The sequence below is a fragment of the Oncorhynchus mykiss genome, chromosome 19, assembly GCF_013265735.2.
Source record: "Oncorhynchus mykiss isolate Arlee chromosome 19, USDA_OmykA_1.1, whole genome shotgun sequence".
In the NCBI taxonomy this organism is placed as follows: domain Eukaryota; kingdom Metazoa; phylum Chordata; class Actinopteri; order Salmoniformes; family Salmonidae; genus Oncorhynchus; species Oncorhynchus mykiss.
Window position 1 is genome coordinate 44,980,111 of NC_048583.1, and position 19,780 is coordinate 44,999,890.

The 19,780-nt window shown below is 40.0% G+C and overlaps 2 protein-coding genes across 2 annotated transcripts; both read left to right on the plus strand.

Moving 5' to 3' along the window:
- The first annotated feature begins 6,561 nt into the window (after positions 1-6,561).
- Positions 6,562-8,281, plus strand: cyp1c1 (cytochrome P450 family 1 subfamily C polypeptide 1). Its single transcript, NM_001185031.1, is given in 1 exon segment — positions 6,562-8,281. A coding segment is annotated over 1 exon segment (1,584 nt). The 5' UTR covers positions 6,562-6,684; the 3' UTR covers positions 8,269-8,281.
- A 3,076-nt stretch (positions 8,282-11,357) lies between these two features.
- cyp1c2 (cytochrome P450 family 1 subfamily C polypeptide 2) lies at positions 11,358-13,847 on the plus strand. Its single transcript, NM_001185032.1, is given in 1 exon segment — positions 11,358-13,847. A coding segment is annotated over 1 exon segment (1,575 nt). The 5' UTR covers positions 11,358-11,558; the 3' UTR covers positions 13,134-13,847.
- Positions 13,848-19,780: the final 5,933 nt, after the last annotated feature.

The following is a 19,780-nucleotide window of genomic DNA, read 5'->3' on the forward strand; positions in this document are numbered from 1 at the left end:
ACTGTATTTTCCAGTATTTTTCTTAACCAAACGTGATGAACACAACGGAGCTATTTCGTCTACACAAATAATATTTTTGGAAAAAATGAAAACCTTGTGAAGACTTACAGAAAATGTTTGACCTCTGTCATTGCCAACAAAGGGTATATAACAAAGTATTGAGATAAACTTTTGTTATTGACCAAATACTTATTTTCCACCATAATTTGTAAATAAATTCATTAAAAATCCTACAATGTGATTTTCTGGATTTTTTTTCTCATTTTGTCTGTCATAGTTGAAGTGTACCTATGATGAAAATTATAGGTCTCTTTCATCTTTTTAAGTGGGAGAACTTGCACAATTGGTGGCTGACTAAATACTTTTTTGCCCCACTGTACATAGAATTGGAATCACTGGCCACTTTAATAATGGAACACTAGTCACTTTAATAATGTTTAAATAATGTTGACATACTGCTTTACTAATCTCCTATGTATAGACTGTATCTGTTCTACTGTAGTTTAGTCAATGCCACTCCGACATTGCTCCATCTAATATTTATATGTTTCTTAATTCCATTCTTTTACTTTTAGATTAGTGTGTATTGTTGTGAACTGTTAGATACTACTACACTGTTCGAGCTAGGATCACAAGCATTTCCCTACACCCGTAATAACATCTGCTAAATATGTGTATGTGACCAATACAATTTGATTTGATTTGACATTGCTGTGTCTGGTTAACCGAGGAATCATGCTGGATGCTTTCGTGTTTTCAGAAACACCACATTTCTGCTGACAAAACAGGGAGAGGGAAGTGAACAGCTTCTAGACATAGTAATGAAGTTGGATAACTATCAAAAACAGAAAAGGGAGACCAATTTCATTTTGAAGTACAGAGGGTCAAACAAAACTTTACCTCAGGTATAATATGCAGAATTACAGATTGTGGCTTCAATTGTATCCAAACTATGGAATAATTATGTCTTTTCACATTTCTCTCAACCAATTAAAAGACACAACCAATTAAACCTAGTAGTAAAACATACACATGCAGAGCATGTTTAATGTACCTTCTGACGTTTGAGCAATGCTCTACATTTCGTGATTTTACCTGTATTCCATTTCAAGTCTCAGAGGAACAAGACAATAAAAAAAAACACAAAGGTTTTTTTACCCTTAAAACCTTTTCTGTTGTTATTTATGTAGTTTTAACATTTTTTATGTTGAAAGCATCCTTTCTTCCCACTTTCAACATTACTGTACAGTTACTGTACATTACTGTACAGTCATACCTTAGAATAATAATACATATTTTGGCTTATGTCAATGTTTAATGTAAAGATTGCTCAATTCAGAAAGGATGATTGCTAAAAAAATATATATAATTTTTCACCATGTTTTCCCAATGACATTCAATTCACCATTGAAAAAAGGGGAAAGTTTAAGTTTGTTCCACCTGAGCGAGTCTGTCTACAAGTCAGAGACCACTATGATGACACACCAAATGTGTTTGATGGATCCTTTTTGTCTTCTAATGCCTCCCAAGGGGAAAGTAATCAGATTATGTTACTGATCTTGGGTGATCCAAAAGTTACGTTACTGATTACAATTCTGGACAGGCAACTAGTAACATTTTGAAAGTAACCTACCCAACCCTGCATGTAATGAGGACTTTTTAAATAAAAACTCAGCTCAAATAATATTTGAATCAACTCAAGAAAGGCTTGGCAGATTGATCTCTTAAAGATATTCTCCGGTACTTTTGTATACTTTTTAGCCAGTAGTGCTCAGGAGCCAAAAGGGCTCCCAGGATATTGCGTACTACTTCACAAATGTGCAGATATGTGCACCACGTCATTGCTGGCTCTCTCGCTCTACTGTGTGTGCGTTTTGCTGGCGGTCACTCAAATGCCGAGGGGCTGAAGCTCATTGGCTGAAACTTGAATTGCTAGGGGGCTGGCCCACGTGACGGTTAATGTATGGGAAATGCCATCACACAGCTTCCAGAAAACAGTGGCTTTCAAACTGGCTATGTGAGGTAATAGATTATGCATGTATGAACTACACATTGACACATCCAGCCCAAAGTGGGAGGTTTAAAAATACTTAGTAGTCGGAGCATGTCTTTAATTACTATTATTTAACCTCAGCTATGAAAATAGGCTATGCAATGATTAAATAATCTAGACCAAAACATAGAAAAAAAATCTGTAACACCCATAACGAGAATTCCCCCTCCCCCTTTCCCGTTTCCTCATGCCCCAATAATGAGTGACTGTGCTGGAGTATTACTGAAGTCTCTGTCCCCCTAACTTACTGCCTCACATTTAGAAAATGTTAGTGCCTTCAATTAGGGTCATTAGCTACCTGCAAAAATAAACTTCACAGTTGGTGAGAGAACTAGAAACACAAAATATCTTCTTTGACACTGAGGGGGGGGGGGGGGGGGGGGGGGTTTGCCTCTGGAACTAAAATTCAACTTTGATTTCAATAAAGAATAAACTGTACTTTGTAATGCATGCCAAGGACAGTGCTCAGGTTGACCATGATGTGTGCTACCAGGCATGAAAGCATGATATACTGTATTTCAGGTACCAAAACCGACATCTTTAGTGTCACCTTCCACCTGCACCTTTCGAGGGATCAGAATGTCATTCAACCCTTTTGATCTCCTGAAAAGTTTCCTCCTAACTCTTTGGCACTCAAGAGCCACTTCAGAGAGCACCCAGAGGGCACCTGAGGTGTATTGTGAAATTATATAAAGAAAGCTGCCATTGGATGGCTCTAAGCTGGTCTCAGAGCATTTCGTATTATTCTGTACGTAATTCCAAGACACTCCATTTCGCATGATATGTTAAGTTTCGTATGGTATGTATTCATTTGTGGTTGTTCATCACCCATTTCCTATGATATGGTACTAATTACAATTCATATTATACATTGGCAAGAAAAAAGTATGTGAACCCTTTGGAATGACCTGTATTTCTGCATAAATTAGTCATACAGTTTGATCTGATCTTCAACTAAGTCAATAGACAAACTACATCAATAGACAAACAGTGTGCTTAAACTAATAAAATACAAATTATTTTATTTTTCTTGTCTGAATTGAATAGATAATTTCAATATTCACAGTGTAGGTTGGGAAAAGTATGTGATCCCCTAGGCTAATGACTTTTCCAAAAGCTAATTGGAGTCCAATCAATGAGACGAGATTGAAGATGTTGGTTTGAGCTGTCCTGCCCTATAAAAAACACTCACAAAATTTGAGTTTGCTATTCACAAGAAGCATTGCCTGATATGAACCATGCCTCAAACAAAATAGATTTCAGAAGACCTAAGATTAAGAATTGTTGACTTGCATAAAGCTGGAAAGGGTTATAAAAGTATCTCTAAAAGCCTTAATGTTCATCAGTCCACGGTAAGACACATTGTCTATAAATGGAGAAAGTTCAGCACTGTTGCTACTCTCCCTAGGAGTGGCTGTCCTGCAAAGATGACTGCAAGAGCACAGTGAAGAATGCTCAATGAGGTAAGAAGAATCCTGGAGTGTCAGCTAAAGACTTACAGAAATCTCTGGAACATGTTAACATCTCTGTTGACGAGTCTACGATACGTAAAACACTAAACAAGAATGGTGTTCATGGGAGGACACCACGGAAGAAGCCACTGCTGTCCAAAAAAACATTGCTGCAAGTCTGAAGTTCGCAAAATAGTCCCTTGGATGTTCCACAGCACTTCTGGCAAAATGTTCTGTGGACAGATGAAAATAAAGTTGATTTGTTTGGAAGAAACACACAACACTTTGTGTTGAGAAAAAAAGGCACAGCACACCTACATCAAAACCTCAGCCCAACTGTAAAGTATGATGGAGGGAGCATCATGGTTTGGGGCTGCTTTGCAACCTGATTTAAAATGCTGTGACATGACCTCGAGAGCGGTTCACACCAGACATCCTAAAAATATTGCTGAACTGAAACAGTTTTGTAAAGATGAATGGTCCAAAATTCCTCTTGGCCGTTGTACAGGTCTGATTCGCAACTACGGAAAATGTTTGGTTGGGTTTATTGCTGCCAAAGGAGAGTCAACCTGTTATTAAATCCAAAAGTTCACATACTTTTCCCACCCTGCACTGTGAATGTTTACATGGTGCGTTCAATAAAGACATGAAAACATATAATTGTTTGTGTGTTATTAATTTAAGTTAGATGAAGATCAGATCAAATTTTATGACCAATTGATGCAGAAATCCAGATAATTCCAAAGGGTTCACATACTTTTTCTTGCCCATGTATGTTACAAATTTGCAAAACATATGATATGTTACAAATTCTAGCTAGGTGGCTAACATTAGCTAGCTGGTTAACATTAGCTAGGCTAGGGGTTAAGTTTATACAAGAAAATATTTAACTAGGCAAGCCAGTTAAGAACACATTAAGAACGCCTACCCCGGACCAATTGTGCGCCACCCTATGGGATTCCCAATCACAACTGGATCTGATACAGCCTGGATTTGAATCATGGACTGTGGTGATGCCACTTGCACTGAGATGCCGTGCCTTAGACCACTGCCCCACTCGGTAGCCCAGGGTTAGGGTTAAGGTTAGGGTTAAGAGTAGGAGTTAAAGTAGGGTTAGGGGAAGGGTTAACTAAAAGTGTTACGGTTGAGGTTAGGAGAAGGGGAAGTAGTTGCAAAGTAGCTAAAAAGTAGTAAGTAGTTGAAAAGTTGCTAATTAGCTAAAATGCTAAAGTTGTCTGTGATTAAATTCAAACCCGCAAACTTTGGGGTTGCTAGACTTTAGGTTTAGGGTAAGGGTTAGCTAAAAGGCTTAAGGTTAGGGTTAGGGGAAGGGTTAGCTAAAAGGGTTAAGATTAAGGGCAGGGGATTTTGTTTCAAAGTAGCTAGAAAACAGTAAGTAGTTGAAAAGTTGCTAATTATCTAAAATGCTAAAGATTCAAACTCTCAACCTTTTGGTTTTTGCCTTAAGTAACCATCTGTCCTATGCAAATATACGAAACATAACATACCATACTAAATGGAGTGTCTCGGATTATGTACAGAATAATATGAAAGGCTCTGAGACCAGGTTGCTGGCTCATATCTGAAACATGGCTCTCACGCAGAACTACAGCCACTTTTATGCTTTGTAAAGGCTTGAAGAAATGCTGTAGCATGAGATCTGCTGAAAATATGAATATGAATTTTTCATGGATTTTCTCTGATAAGATTTCGGGCTTTATGTTTAGAGGTGTTTGTATAAGCATACTTATGTAAGGCAAGTTAGTCTATTTACCTGTATTGCAAATGCAACATTGTATTTATCATTTTTAAATAACCTGATAGTTTTACACAGGCAGGAAGTTCTTCATAATGGCAAAATAAACAGTCTATATATAGTCTATAAACAATATTTCAATCCACACTTGGATAATTATTTTAGTTGCATCCATGTGAACTATGGGTTATTTTAATTTTATATCACTAGACAGGTGTGTAAGAGCCACTTATCAAGATGGGGGTTAATTTAATTTAAACACTTCTGATAGTTACCCATCCCTAGTTCAATAAGCTAAATGTAATTTAGGCTATTCAAGAAAGGAAATTCAGACAATGATGGAAGATCTAACATAATTGTATTATTACAAATATTATTTGTTTCATCTTCTGCGCAATATTATGGAAACCTTCGGACTCCGGTAGGCTCATACGCAACTTTCACTGACCTTCAGAGTTCGATTTGAAACACGAGATAGTTGAGTGATTGAAAATACTATCACAAAGATATACAACTTGCTATATGCAGCACTAAAAGAACGCAATATGCAACAACGCGTTGCACAGTACCTGAAAAGTAGTCAAACTTAATGAAAACCCATGCTTTTTAAATACATGTATTAGGATACATGGCACCATGAGAACATTCATAATTTTATGAGAGAGACTAAACAGAGTTTCAGTTAGGCTAATTATGGAGAGAATAGAATGTCCATGCAGACGCGCTCAAAAGCAAACCATACGTTATCGACTATATGATAAACAAACCGCTATACGCTTTTCTGTACCAAACTGCGCCATTGAGTTTTCTAAGTATAAGTAAGTATAACAATTTAAAATGGGATCGTCTGTCACTATTCGAGTTTGTAAAATAATCGTCACTTTCCTCCTAAACTTGTCACTAGTTACTGGAGCTCACCTCCGGGGACAGCGGTTGCTCTTGCGCGCTCTGTTTCCTAGTGCGCGGCGCGCGTCGAGGTCCAACAGCAGAAAGATCATATATAGTGGGGTCTGCAGGGCTATCACAATGGGAGGAGTATGAAAATAATGCTGAGCCCTGCCCACAGACTGCAAACATATAAGACACCGTGCTGAAGCAAAACTAGTCACTAAGGTCTTACATCTTGCTGAAAAGTGTGACTAGAGAACAACTTCACCATAACTCACCAAGCTTAATCTGAGATAATTTCCCAAGAAGTACTGAGACTGTCAACATGGTCTCAGCAGGACACTTTGGACTTTAAACTAAGTGAACTAGTTTTATATTAGATGGATTCATTGAAATTGAATATCACAAAATCACCTTTGAAAAGTAAGCTGGACTAAAACTGACTGAGAGTGCTGAAAAAAGTGGAACTTTTTTGTACTGTTCTTTTCTATTCACAATATCTGTCTCCAGGAATAGGTAATAAATCATCTAGAACCATGGCACTGCTGGACACAGAGTTTGAGGTGAAGGGCAGCAGCAGCATCATCACGGAGTGGAGTGGACAGGTCCAGCCAGCGCTGGTCGCCTCCTTAGTTTTCCTCTTCTGTCTGGAAGCCTGTCTGTGGGTCAGGAATCTCAGACTCAAGAGAAGGCTGCCAGGACCTTTTGCCTGGCCGGTGGTGGGCAATGCCATGCAGCTGGGGCAGATGCCTCATATCACCTTCTCCAAGCTGGCAAAGAAGTACGGCAACGTGTATCAGATAAGACTGGGCTGCAACAACATAGTGGTGCTTAATGGAGACACAGCAATACGAGAAGCCTTGGTTCAGCACAGCACAGAGTTTGCAGGCAGACCTGACTTTGTGTCTTTTCGGATGATTTCAGGAGGCAGGAGCATGACATTCACTAACTACAGCAAACAGTGGAAAATGCACCGGAGAATTGCACAATCTACCATTAGAGCTTTCTCCTCAGCAAACAGCCAGACCAAGAAAGCATTTGAGCAGCACGTTTTAGGAGAATCTATGGATCTTGTGCAGGTATTTCTGAGAATGAGTGCAGATGGACGATATTTTAATCCCGCTCATGAATTTACAGTCGCTGCTGCCAATGTAATCTGTGCCCTGTGCTTTGGAAAACGTTATGGCCATGATGATATTGAGTTTAGAACTCTCCTAGGCAGAATGGACAAGTTTGGAGAGACGGTGGGGGCTGGCAGCTTGGTGGATGTCATGCCCTGGCTTCAGAATTTCCCAAATCCTGTCCGCAGCGTCTACCAGAATTTCAAACACATAAATGAGGAGTTTTTTACCTTTGTGAAAGACAAAGTGGTGCAGCACAGAGAAACCTTCAACCCTGATGTGACCCGGGACATAAGTGATGCTATCATTAATGTGATTGAGCACGGAAAGGACAGTGGACTGACCAAAGACTTCACAGAAGGAACAGTCACAGACCTTATTGGAGCCGGCCAAGACACAATGTCAACCATTTTACAATGGATTCTCCTGCTTTTGATCAAATACCCCATCATCCAAACCAAACTGCAGGAGCAGATTGACAAAGTGGTAGGCCATGACAGGCTGCCCTGTATTGAGGACAAAGCCAACCTGGCTTACCTAGATGCCGTTATCTATGAGACCATGCGCTACACCAGCTTTGTACCCCTCACCATCCCCCATTCCACCACCTCAGATGTTACCATCGAAGGCTTCCACATCCCCAAAGACACAGTGGTCTTCATCAACCAGTGGTCTGTCAACCACGACCCTTTACAGTGGAAGGACCCACATCTCTTTGACCCTTCACGTTTCCTAGATGAAAGCGGTGCTCTTGACAAGGACCTAACTAACAGCGTCATGATCTTCTCCACTGGTAAGAGGCGATGTATTGGCGACCAGATTGCCAAAGTGGAAATCTTTTTATTTACAGCCATCTTGCTTCACCAGTGTACCTTTGAGAGCAACCCCTCAGAGACCCTGACCCTTGGTTGTTCCTATGGGCTCGCACTGAAGCCCCTGTACTACACCATCACAACCAAGCTCAGGGGGAAGCTGCTCGGTCTGGTGTCACCTGCATAAAAATCTCATCCCAATATTGTGACTCAAGGCCAGCAGAAACTACAAGTTTGCCAAGCAATGATATTTTACAGTGAGTATTAGTAAACATGCACTGAATGTTGTTGTTGAGTGTAATATTTCATATTTAGTATTTAATTAATATCTGATCACAATTTAATATGTTGCATTGTTGTTGATACAGGATTGAAAGTATGATTACAGTGATGGAAAGTTTGCTAGGTATAGCTTTTTCTCCTGTGTTGGGGGCCAGGGGTCATGGGGTCAATCAATTTGAACAGGTTCTCAAACTATGTACTTGATCATTTTCTTTAATTAAGTATACTTTTGTTTCATATACATTTTGAGTTTTGAGCGTACATCATATACAGTATTCAGCATGTGAACATATGAAAATATGTGCAGGAAACTAGAATATTCCTCAACAGTCAATGGAAGGTTATATCACAGTGTAATATGCCTGTGAGTGTTTGTGAATGTTGTAGTCACACCTGAAGGACCACAGTTTGTTGCCTTGAGGACTTTGTGGATGTCTGTTATTAACATGGTGATGTTTCAATGTATTTATCTTTTTCACATAAAGCTGTCACAATTTTTTTTTTATATATATATTTCAGGTATGAACAATATTTGTTAAGTATTATAATCAAATCCACTATCTACTGTACACCATGCATATGAGCACATTGAATACTGTTGACAGATGCTGACGAACTGCTAAAGGAAAATCACGATATGTATTTTCCATAGCCTACCGTGTGAAGACAATTCAGCGTTAACAGTACTGTTGCCTCTGTGCAACTTCACGCTCAGTGTCTCCAACAATATTTGGAGGTGTTTCAATGGTGAGGTGGGTTTCTACTGGAGTCTAGAAGTATGGTACTGATAATGCTGATGAGCAGTTGGGACAGGACCAATTCTAAACACGGACCCTATTGATCTTCTCAGAAATCTACTTTACTGAACAGGCACTCCAGCTACACAACCCATCCCTTCATATCCAAACCAACTGACACTAAATACAATATTACTACTTTTCAAAAATGCATGCATGTTTAAACCTCAAGGCTCTGAAATCTGTAGATGTAATGTCACCTTTGTCAAAGAACATGTTTTCAGAAATGTATTAAATATCGTTCAGAATATCTGCCTCTCTCAAACCAAGAAACTCAACTACAACATGTGTTGAATGTCCATGCAGGGATTAATGATTGAAAATATGTTGTTTTGTTTGTTTGTTTTATATAATTGAAAAATAAGCTACATCTGGAATTAATAAAGCAATGTTTAAATCAATCAGGGGCTGATAGTGACTGATTCTGCTTCTCTCTCGTTTGTCATTGATTAACTCATTAAAAATACCTCATCACCGGAAGGATTGCATTCTCCTCTCCATGTGTTGTTCTTTGTAGTAACACACTCCATGTACAGCGGAATGAACATGAATGAGGTGGTGCATAAAAAATGACAAAGTAACAATTATTATGGGGATTCACACTCTAAGGTACATTGTATAATACAATACTTAATCAATTATAATACAACTGTCAACAAGTGTTTATCACTGGTTACAATCATTATGTTTTACAGCTAGTCTACACCAGTCCTGCATGTTTGATCTCATCAAAACTGTTAAAACACATCAAATGTATTTGAATTGTGATCTGGTTTGGCAACAATACATCATATAACAGAGGAATCTCTCCTTGCAGCAAGCATCACCATCAGAGCACAGAATTCCATAGTAGATGAATTCCTGCTGAACAGCATTGAACCCCCAGTAGGTCTACTTTCTAAAAGTTATTTGTTTATCTCCATAGCTTTATTACTAGTGTAATTGTCAGAGGTCCCTGTTTTGAAATAACTTTTGAACTATTTTGATAAAGCCTCAAGCCTAAGAGTTATATTATTTAGTTTATAAATATAAAAGGACCCTTATGCTAACAAAAGCTCTTGTAAATGTAGACTTTTATAAAACATATACTAGTGTATTGTTCGTTTCTGTTCTGTGTCCAGATGCAAAACCCAGAGCTTTCATAGTCATATGTTGGATTCTATTCCTAGTGGTGTTTAGAGTTAACAGAACATGCTCTGAAAATAACAGATCAAAAAATGATGTAATTAAAAATGCATACATTGGTTTATAATCCACAGAAGAAAGCTCAACCGAATATTTAAAAGTTACAAGCAGTCCTCCCTTAGCCTGGGTACTTCACTGAGACTTTTGATTTATTTATTTATTTTATTTTGCTGTATTTCTGTCAGGAAAAAATCCTACATATGTTCTAGTAATTTAGCAGACGGTTTTATCCAGCACAATTAGGGTTATGTGCCTTGCTCAATGGCACATCAATAGATAGTTTACCTAATCAGCTCAGGGATTCAAACCATTGATCTTTTGGTTACTTGCCATCGTGCTTAACCGCCAAGTTTCCTGCCGCCTTAGAGAGGTAATCAAGCGATTTCCACAATCCAGAATATAACAGGACCAATCAGTGTCCAGTGAGTTTAGTTGGGGTGAGTTTAGCTGCGGTGGTCTTTGTGACTGAAATCTGGAACCCTAACTACTACACCATTTATAGAAACCATCTAAAATGATCCCCTGTGGTACCTGTATTGTGTTTAAAGGTAGTGCAGCCCAATCTTTCAGGTCCTCTGGCCTGCTAAATCTAAACTCTTTCTGTTTTAGCCCTTGGCTGGCAGGCCTGACTGCTTGCTGCTTTCCTCCTTGTCTTACCATGGGTTGAGTGTTAGGTATAAGAAAGAACTGACACTCAGCTGGAATGAGCGACATGGTGCTAAAAGAAATGAATAGGAGTTTTAATGCCTGCTCTGTGGTCACAATGGGAGGGGAGAGATAATAAAAAACCTGAGTCCCTGACCCCTCCCACCCACTAAGAAGATATATAAGGGAGTGTCAAAGCTGAAATCTTCATTCCTCTAATGTGGTCATCTGAAGACGGACACCAAATGCACCACTGCTAACCACTCAACCTGATCGAGCCTGTTCACAAGCCAGCACGGAGGAGGAGGAGGAGGAGACAGAGACTGTAGTGTAAGAGGTGCTGAAAACCTTCTTCATTGTCTCGATTCATTTCCTACATTTTCAGATCATAATGTAGGACAGACCATACTTTAAAAAAGACTACTTATTTTTGTATTTTTGGGGGAATTGAGGTGAGAGGAGGATCCATTTGAATTATACGGTTACCAGGAATAACGTTCAACAAAGAAAAAGTGTAATCTCTCAAAATTTGAAGAATTGAACAACAGAAATAGAATATCTTAGAACCATGGCACTGCTGGAAACAGACTTTGAGGTGAAAGGCAGCAGCATCATCAGGGAGTGGAGTGGACAGGTCCAGCCAGCGCTGGTCGCCTCCTTGGTTTTCCTCTTCTGTCTGGAAGCCTGTCTGTGGGTCAGGAATCTCAGACTCAAGAGAAGGCTACCAGGACCTTTTGCCTGGCCGGTGGTGGGCAATGCCATGCAGCTGGGGCAGATGCCTCATATCACCTTCTCCAAGCTGGCAAAGAAGTACGGCAACGTGTATCAGATAAGACTGGGCTGCAACAACATAGTGGTGCTTAATGGAGATGCATCAATACGAGAAGCATTGGTTCAACACAGCACAGAGTTTGCAGGCAGACCCAACTTTGTGTCTTTTCAGTCAGTGTCTGGTGGTAACAGCATGACATTCACTAACTACAGCAAACAGTGGAGGACGCACCGGAAGATCGCTCAGACCACCATTAGAGCTTTCTCCTCTGCCAACAGCCAGACCAAAAAAGCATTTGAACAGCACGTTGTGGCAGAGGCCACTGAGCTCATTGAAGCTTTCCTCAAACTCAATGCTGAGGGACAGTTTTTCAACCCTGCTCATGAACTGACAGTAGCTGCTGCCAATGTAATCTGTGCCCTGTGCTTTGGAAAACGTTATGGACATGATGACATTGAGTTTAGAACCCTTCTGGGCAGCGTGGACAAGTTTGGAGAGACGGTGGGGGCTGGCAGCTTGGTGGATGTCATGCCCTGGCTTCAGTATTTCCCAAATCCTGTCCGCAGGGTCTACCAGAGCTTCAAAGACCTCAATAAAGAGTTTTTCACCTTTGTGAGAGACAAGGTTGTGGAGCACAGGGAGACATTTGACCCTGAAGTGACCCGGGACATGAGTGATGCCATTATTGGGGTCATTGACAAGGCGGACAGTGATACCGGGTTGACGGAGGCCCACACAGAAGGGACAGTGTCTGATCTGATTGGTGCAGGACTGGATACTGTGTCCACTTGCCTTCATTGGATGCTCCTTTTATTGGTGAAATACCCCAACATCCAAACCAGACTGCAGGAGCAGATTGACAAAGTGGTAGGCCGTGACAGGCTGCCCTGTATTGAGGACAAAGCCAACCTGGCTTACCTAGATGCCGTTATCTATGAGACCATGCGCTACACCAGCTTTGTACCCCTCACCATCCCACACTCCACCACCTCAGATGTTACCATCGAAGGCTTCCACATCCCCAAAGACACAGTGGTCTTCATCAACCAGTGGTCTGTCAACCACGACCCTTTACAGTGGAAGGACCCACATCTCTTTGACCCTTCACGGTTTCTAGATGAAAATGGTGCCCTTGACAAGGATCTGACCAGCAGTGTGATGATATTCTCAGCAGGAAAGAGGCGATGTATCGGTGACCAGATAGCCAAAGTGGAGGTCTTTTTATTTTCTGCTATTTTGATTCACCAGTGCACATTTGAAAATAATCCAAGTCAGGACCTCTCCTTAGACTGCTCCTATGGGTTAACATTGAAGCCCCTGAACTACAAGATCTCTGCCAAGCTCAGAGGAGAATTACTTACTGGGGCATAAAATCTTGTTCTTTGTGTTTTCAAACAGAGCACCCATTAATGGAGTGCAGTAATCCAATGTAATATAAAAGGCATGTACACAACAGTGAATGTTTATGCTTTAATACTGTAGGTACCAACCATAAGATTTATATTCATATTTTACTATTATTATTATCATTAGCTAATCTGATTGTTGATTGTATAAATCACTTTTTGTGACAGATAACTGAATCATGTTTTGTATTTCTATAATTTTATTGAAATTCCTGACATTTGGAATCAAAATATGTTATCCCTCCAAATTTAGGAAAATAGATGTTGTAGCAATTCATGTTACAAAACATACCTTCTAAATTCTCGTAAAAATTGGAAACACATGATATTTGAGTTTTATGAACAATTTCACTCCATCAAAGTATTATGTCAAAGTAGAATTTAATCTACAAGATAAATTAATACAAAAATAACTTAGATGTGTGCAGATTGCTACACAAGTGATATGTAAGAATTTAAATTACTATGATGTGGCAGCCCAAAGTCACAGTTTGTAATACATCTTAAGTATCTTTTGTTATATATGAGGGTATTTAGTTTGGCCACCCCAAATTGGCATATAAACTGGTGGTCATGAATGGATTTTACTGCAAGTGCTTGGTTGTTGCAGTGATGTGGAGAAATCATGTGTTGTGTTGCCCATGTTGAGATATCTGAAGAATGATACATCCTCTGACCCATTCAGATATGTATTCATGGTGTTTGTATCTGCATAAGTACATACTGTAATAACAATTATACATTTTCAGAAGTTTTGGTGCACTTACATAATTCCATTGTATTATGATGTATTATGTTCTGGTTGGGTCATAAACATGTAGTGTATGATATCCATAGTGCCTGAGCTCCATGCAATAAATCCTATACTCCTTCTCAGCCCTGTCTGTGGCGTATCTCAGTCTTAGGAGAGCACAAATGCTATGAACAAGACAATGCAGCGAGGTCAAAGAGATAATAATAGATCATGATGTCAAGGCTGTGTGTTGCCATGAAAGATTGATGCGGACCTTGGGTGTTAGCAGCACACATGCTCTGCCTCCAGACCCCAACACCCTGGGTCTGGTAGGGCACATGCAGTCACAACCCCAGCCACAGGCCCCACTCATCAATATTTCACCCAGGGCACTCTGTACTTGGGCTGTAATCCCTATTTAACCCACACACTCTGATTCAGGAGAAGCCAGGTCACCCATGATACAAGTCAGTATTCGACGTCCGTCCCTGTCTGAGGACGTTGAGAAATGACGTGGAAACCGGCCACTAGGGGGAAAAGTGAGTGCAGATTTGCTAGGGCAGGGCTGCTCAACCCTTTTCCTGGAGATCTACTGTTCTTTAGGTTTTCAGTCCAACCCTAATTTAGCATATCAGGTTCAGCTAGTTAAGGTCTTGTTGCACAGCTAATTAGTAGAATCAGGTGTGTTAAATTAGGGTTGGACTGAAAACCCACAGGACGGTAGATATCCAGGAAAAGGGTTTGGCAGCCCTGTGCTAGGGTGTTATGGGAAGAGTATAAGCATCTGCCTCTGGCTGGAATCATGTTCGAATCCAGTGATAGAAATGTGTTTTTGATACATTCGTTTTAAGCCTATCCCAAACCTTAACACTTACCTTAACCATTAACCATCCATGCCTAACCTTTTTAAGAATTTTTAGTTTATGCCTGATCTTAACCTTTACTTTATAATTTCGTAGTTAATGCCTAAACAAATATTCAGACCCTTTGCTATGAGTCTCAAAATTGAGCTCATGTTTCTTTTAATCATCCTTGAGATATTTCTTAGAAATTTGACATTTGAAACTATTTCTAAATTTGACGTTTGAGAAACATGGATGAACGTCTAATTCTGATGTGAGACTGTGAGAGCTGGTATTTCAAGAGAGTGCCATCTACTGCATCTGCCATCCATCTCAATGCCATCCAAAAGATAACTTTGAATGTAGCTATACTGTATATCTCGCTCTGAAACCTCAAATGTATTGTATATATAAAAGTGGATGTAAAACATAAAACATTTCTTGAAAGACAAGGATAGGAACACAGTATATTTGCTCTGATGTAAGACAGATATGTCACGTTTACACAGGAAATTACTCTAGGAAAATGTTTCGAGTATATATGAGAATTAGACAACCCTTGGACGTCTTCTATTTCTTCTCCGTAACTACTACTGTAACTCTGTAGGCCATAGTGATTCTTCTCACCTCCTTACAGCTACAAAATACTGATAGACATAAATAAATATCTACATTTCACATACAAGTTGTTACAGATGTAGGATCTTAATTTGATCACTCTTTCGTTGCTGAGAATTTTTCTGCACAGCAGGAAATGTAGATGTGTATTCAAGGTATAAAAAGGCTTCTAAAGTTTGTAATTTCCACTTTAAAATGTCAAACTTGACGAAAAAGATATAAACTCTAGAAAAAAAGGACAAATTATAATCCACATAATAGTTTCCATTTCCTGTTGTTCCAGGATGATTTACCTAATGTAGCAAACTTGCTCAAATGAAGTTATTATACGGTGCATTCGGAAAGTATTCAGACCCCTTGACTTTTTCCACATTTTTTTTAACTTTACAGCCTTATTCTACAATGGATTAAAGGGGGGAAAAATCCTCATCGATCTACACACAATAGCCCATAATGACAAAGTGAAAACAGGTTTTTAGAAATATTTGCAAAAAGAAAACAAATGTTCAGACCCTTTGCTATGAGTCTCAAAATGCAGGTGCACCATGTTTCTTTTAATCATCCTTGAGATGTTTCTTCAACTTGATTGGAGTCCACCTGTGGTGAATTCAATGGATTGGACATGCTTTGGAAAGGCACACACCTGTCTACAGTGCTTGGCGGGTAGGAGTGTCGGGCCAGTAAATGAAAGGTTGCTGGATCGAATCCCCGAGCTGACAAGGTACTGTAAATATCTGTTGTTCTGCCCCTGAGCAAGGCAGTTAACACCTGGGCGCTGATGACGTGGATGTTGATTAAGGCAGCTTGAAAGATTCTGATTCAGAGGGGTTGGGCTAAATGCAGAAGACACATTTCAGTTGAATGCATTCAGTTGTGCAGCTCACTAGGTGTGCAACTGACTAGGTAGCCCCCTTTCCCTTTTGAAAAGTATTCAGACCCCTTCCCTTTCTCCAGATCTTTTTTTACTTCACAGCCTTATTCTAAAATGGATTAATTAAAAATAAATCCTCATCAATCTACACACAATACACCATAATGACAAAGCAAAAATAGGTTTTTAGAAAGTTTGCAAATCTATTACAGATTAAAACCGGAAAAACATTATTTACGTAGGTATTGAGACCCTTTACTATGAGACTCGAAATTGAGCTCGGGTGCATCCTGTTTCCATTGATCATCCATGAGGTGTTTCTACAACTTCATTTGAGTACTGTGGTAAATTCAATTGATTGGACATGCGTTGGAAAGGCACACATCTGTCTATTAAATGTCCCATAGTTGACAGTGCATGTCAGAGCAAAAAAACAAGTCATGAGGTTGAAGGAAATGTCAGTAGAGCTCCGAGACAGGAGCTCAGATCAGAGGCTCAGATCAGGGGATGGCTACCAATGTTTGCACAATTGCATGTCCCCAAGAACACAGTGGCCTCCATCATTCTTAAAAGTAAAAAGTTTTGAACCACCAAGATTCTTCCTAGAGCTGGCCGCCCGGCCAAACTGAGCAATCGGGTTAGAAGGGCCTTGGTCAGGATGGTGACCAATAACCCAATGATCAGTCTTACAGAGCTCCAGAGCTTCTCTGTGGAGATGGGAGAGCTTTCCAGAAGGACAACCATTTCTGTAGCACTCCACAAATCAGGCCTTTATGGTAAAGTGGACAGAACCCACTCTTAAGTAAAAGGCACATGACAGCCCGATTGGAGTTTGCCAAAAGGCACCTAAAAGACTCTCAGACCACGCGAAACAAGCTTCTCTGGTATGATGAAACCAAGATTGGATTCTTTGGCCTGAATGCCAAGCGTCAAGTCTGGAGGAAACCTGGCGCCATCCCTACTGTGAAGCATGCATCATGTTGCGGGCAGCATCGTGCTGTGGGGATGTTTTTCAACAGTAGTTACTCTGAGACTAGTCAGGATAGAGGGGAAGATGAACAGCACAAAGTACAGAGAGATCCTTGAAAACCTGTTCCAGAGCGCTCAGACTGGGGTGAAGGATGACCTTCCCACAGGACAATGACCCTAAGCACACAGCCAAGACAACGCAGGAGTGGCTTCAGGACGCAGTCTCTGAATGTCCTTGAGTGGCCCAGCCAGAGCTCGGACTTGAACCCGATCCAACATCTCCCCATCTAACCTGCCAGAGCTTGAGAGGATCTGTAGAGAAGGATGGGAGAAACTCCTCAAATACATGGGTTATCATACCTAAGAAGACTCAAAGTGCTTCAACAAAGTACTGAGTAAATGGTCTGAATACATGCAAATGTAATATTTCATTTTTTTAATTTGTAAAACATTTGCATTTTTTTATTGTGTGTAGCTTGATGAGGGAAAAACACATTTAATCCATTTTAGAATAAGGATCTAATGTAACAAATTGTGGATAAGGTCAAGGGCTCTGAATACCTTCCGAATGCATTGTATCTGTATAGACAGTTGTGTTTCCCCTCCACTATTTTTCCTTTCCCCTTTGTACACCTTTCCCACAGCCAGTGGTGTGTGTAACCCTCCCCAAGCTGGTCCGGAGCCTGCATGAATGAGCACTGTGGGTGAACTCTGAGGGAGGCTTGTTTTCACATGGGTTAATTCAGAGCAGGCTGTAGACGTTCTGTACTGCTATAGTCTTTCTCTGCTCTGACACTATGGGGAACTTGGATCGGGTGTGGGTGGGGGGGGGGGGGGGGGGGGGGGGGCGCATGCAAGGATACAGAGAGTAGCTATTCCCCCTAGCCCAAGGACCCAGACCTGCTGAATTGTATTTCGGACAGGAAGACAAAACTCACACCAACCAACGTTTTTTTCAGCTTGGGTTCTTCAGCTCGGGCCCTCCCTCCACTCTGCCACCAGCTACAGCTCTGTGCTGTAAAGAATCTCATTCCCTCTGCCAGAGTCCTGAGAGGCATGTTAAAAAGACTGTTTATTAGATGAAGTAGTAACCATAGTGACTGTAGACAGAAGCCGTCGGAGAGATTGAGCAGACAGATGTAATACGTAAAGTAAATGTTCTACTGTCAAGTGCCATCCCTGGAAATACAGTGGAACATTGTGTCTGAGCTTTGGCTTCAGAAAGCCTGGGAGGTTCAGTCTTTCCAACGGAGACACTCCTGAATACCAGAGTTAACCAAAGTGAAGCACCGCCGCATAGCTTTAGTACGTTCAACAAAAAGTTTTGTTGAACAAAAAGGAAAGTACATGTCAAATCGAAGGAAAATACACGTCTAAAGTGGACAATGAGTGAACTTTCCCATGAAGTAAAGACACCAAACTGTCTGAAACATTGAATGAAAGGTGACATTCTAAAAATGCCTATAAATATAACAAGTGTTGTTATGAGGTTGAAAATATCAAACATACACTTCAAGTCTCCACAACAGTTTGCCATGGTCTTAGAATATTGCTGGAAGTATTGGTCCCATTCAGATAAACAGGGACTTTCTTTCCCAAAGATTATCTGGCTGTCACTTTTGGACCCAGAGTGGAAATCATCACCTTCTGCCTGTCAGTTTAATAAGCATGATCCTTCCTTTAACTTATCCACCATTTATTAGAGAATGTCAGTCTGTCATCAGAACACTTCATAGCATGCAAAGAATTTAGTTGTGTTCAATCCAAAATGGAAAGAGTTCTAATTTGCATTCTAATTCAGTCTAATATATTCCAGAGATGGTCTGTGACGTTCCATTGGTTTTTCTGGTTAACCCAAAATGTGTTTCCCTTCATTTGAAAATCTATCTTATGACATAGCCATAAGCACTGTGCAGGAGTCAGGATATTGTTCCAGTTGACATTATAATGAGTGCAAAATGAGTTTACGTTTAATGCCTTGCTACGTAGAGGATATAATAAAACAAATTAATGCTTGAAGTAAATCCCAACAATCATTGAAACGTAGCTTTGTGGTCCTGGCTACCACCTCAGACCCGATCACATGGATGGCTTACTCTAGATGCCCCGTTGATCTCAACAGAATAATTTAAATCTGTATTCAGTTTTTTTGTGTCCGTGTATGGAGTAATCTGCAGACCCACTGGGCACAACACGTCATTTCAACGTGGAAAATTGGGTAATATTTGGTGGACGTTGATCAATGAGATTCCAACCTATTTTCACCCACTCAAAAAGTGAGAGATCTTCTGCTTGGATAGTTCCATCTATGCCACTGACTTAGTCTACAGTTTGTCTACAAATGAATAATTAATATGTTGGATTCACATCTCCATCTCAACCAAATTGTTTTTTAAAAAGTTAAAGAATAGGACTAAATCAAATCAAACATTAAATGGACTTTAAATACAGTTTGATTTGATTTAGTCCAATTCTTTAACTTTTTTTAAATGTTTTGGTTGAGGTGAAGATGTGAATCCAACATATTTATAATTACCTTGCAGATTCCATTTGAAATCAACCAAAGTTTGAAACTCTAG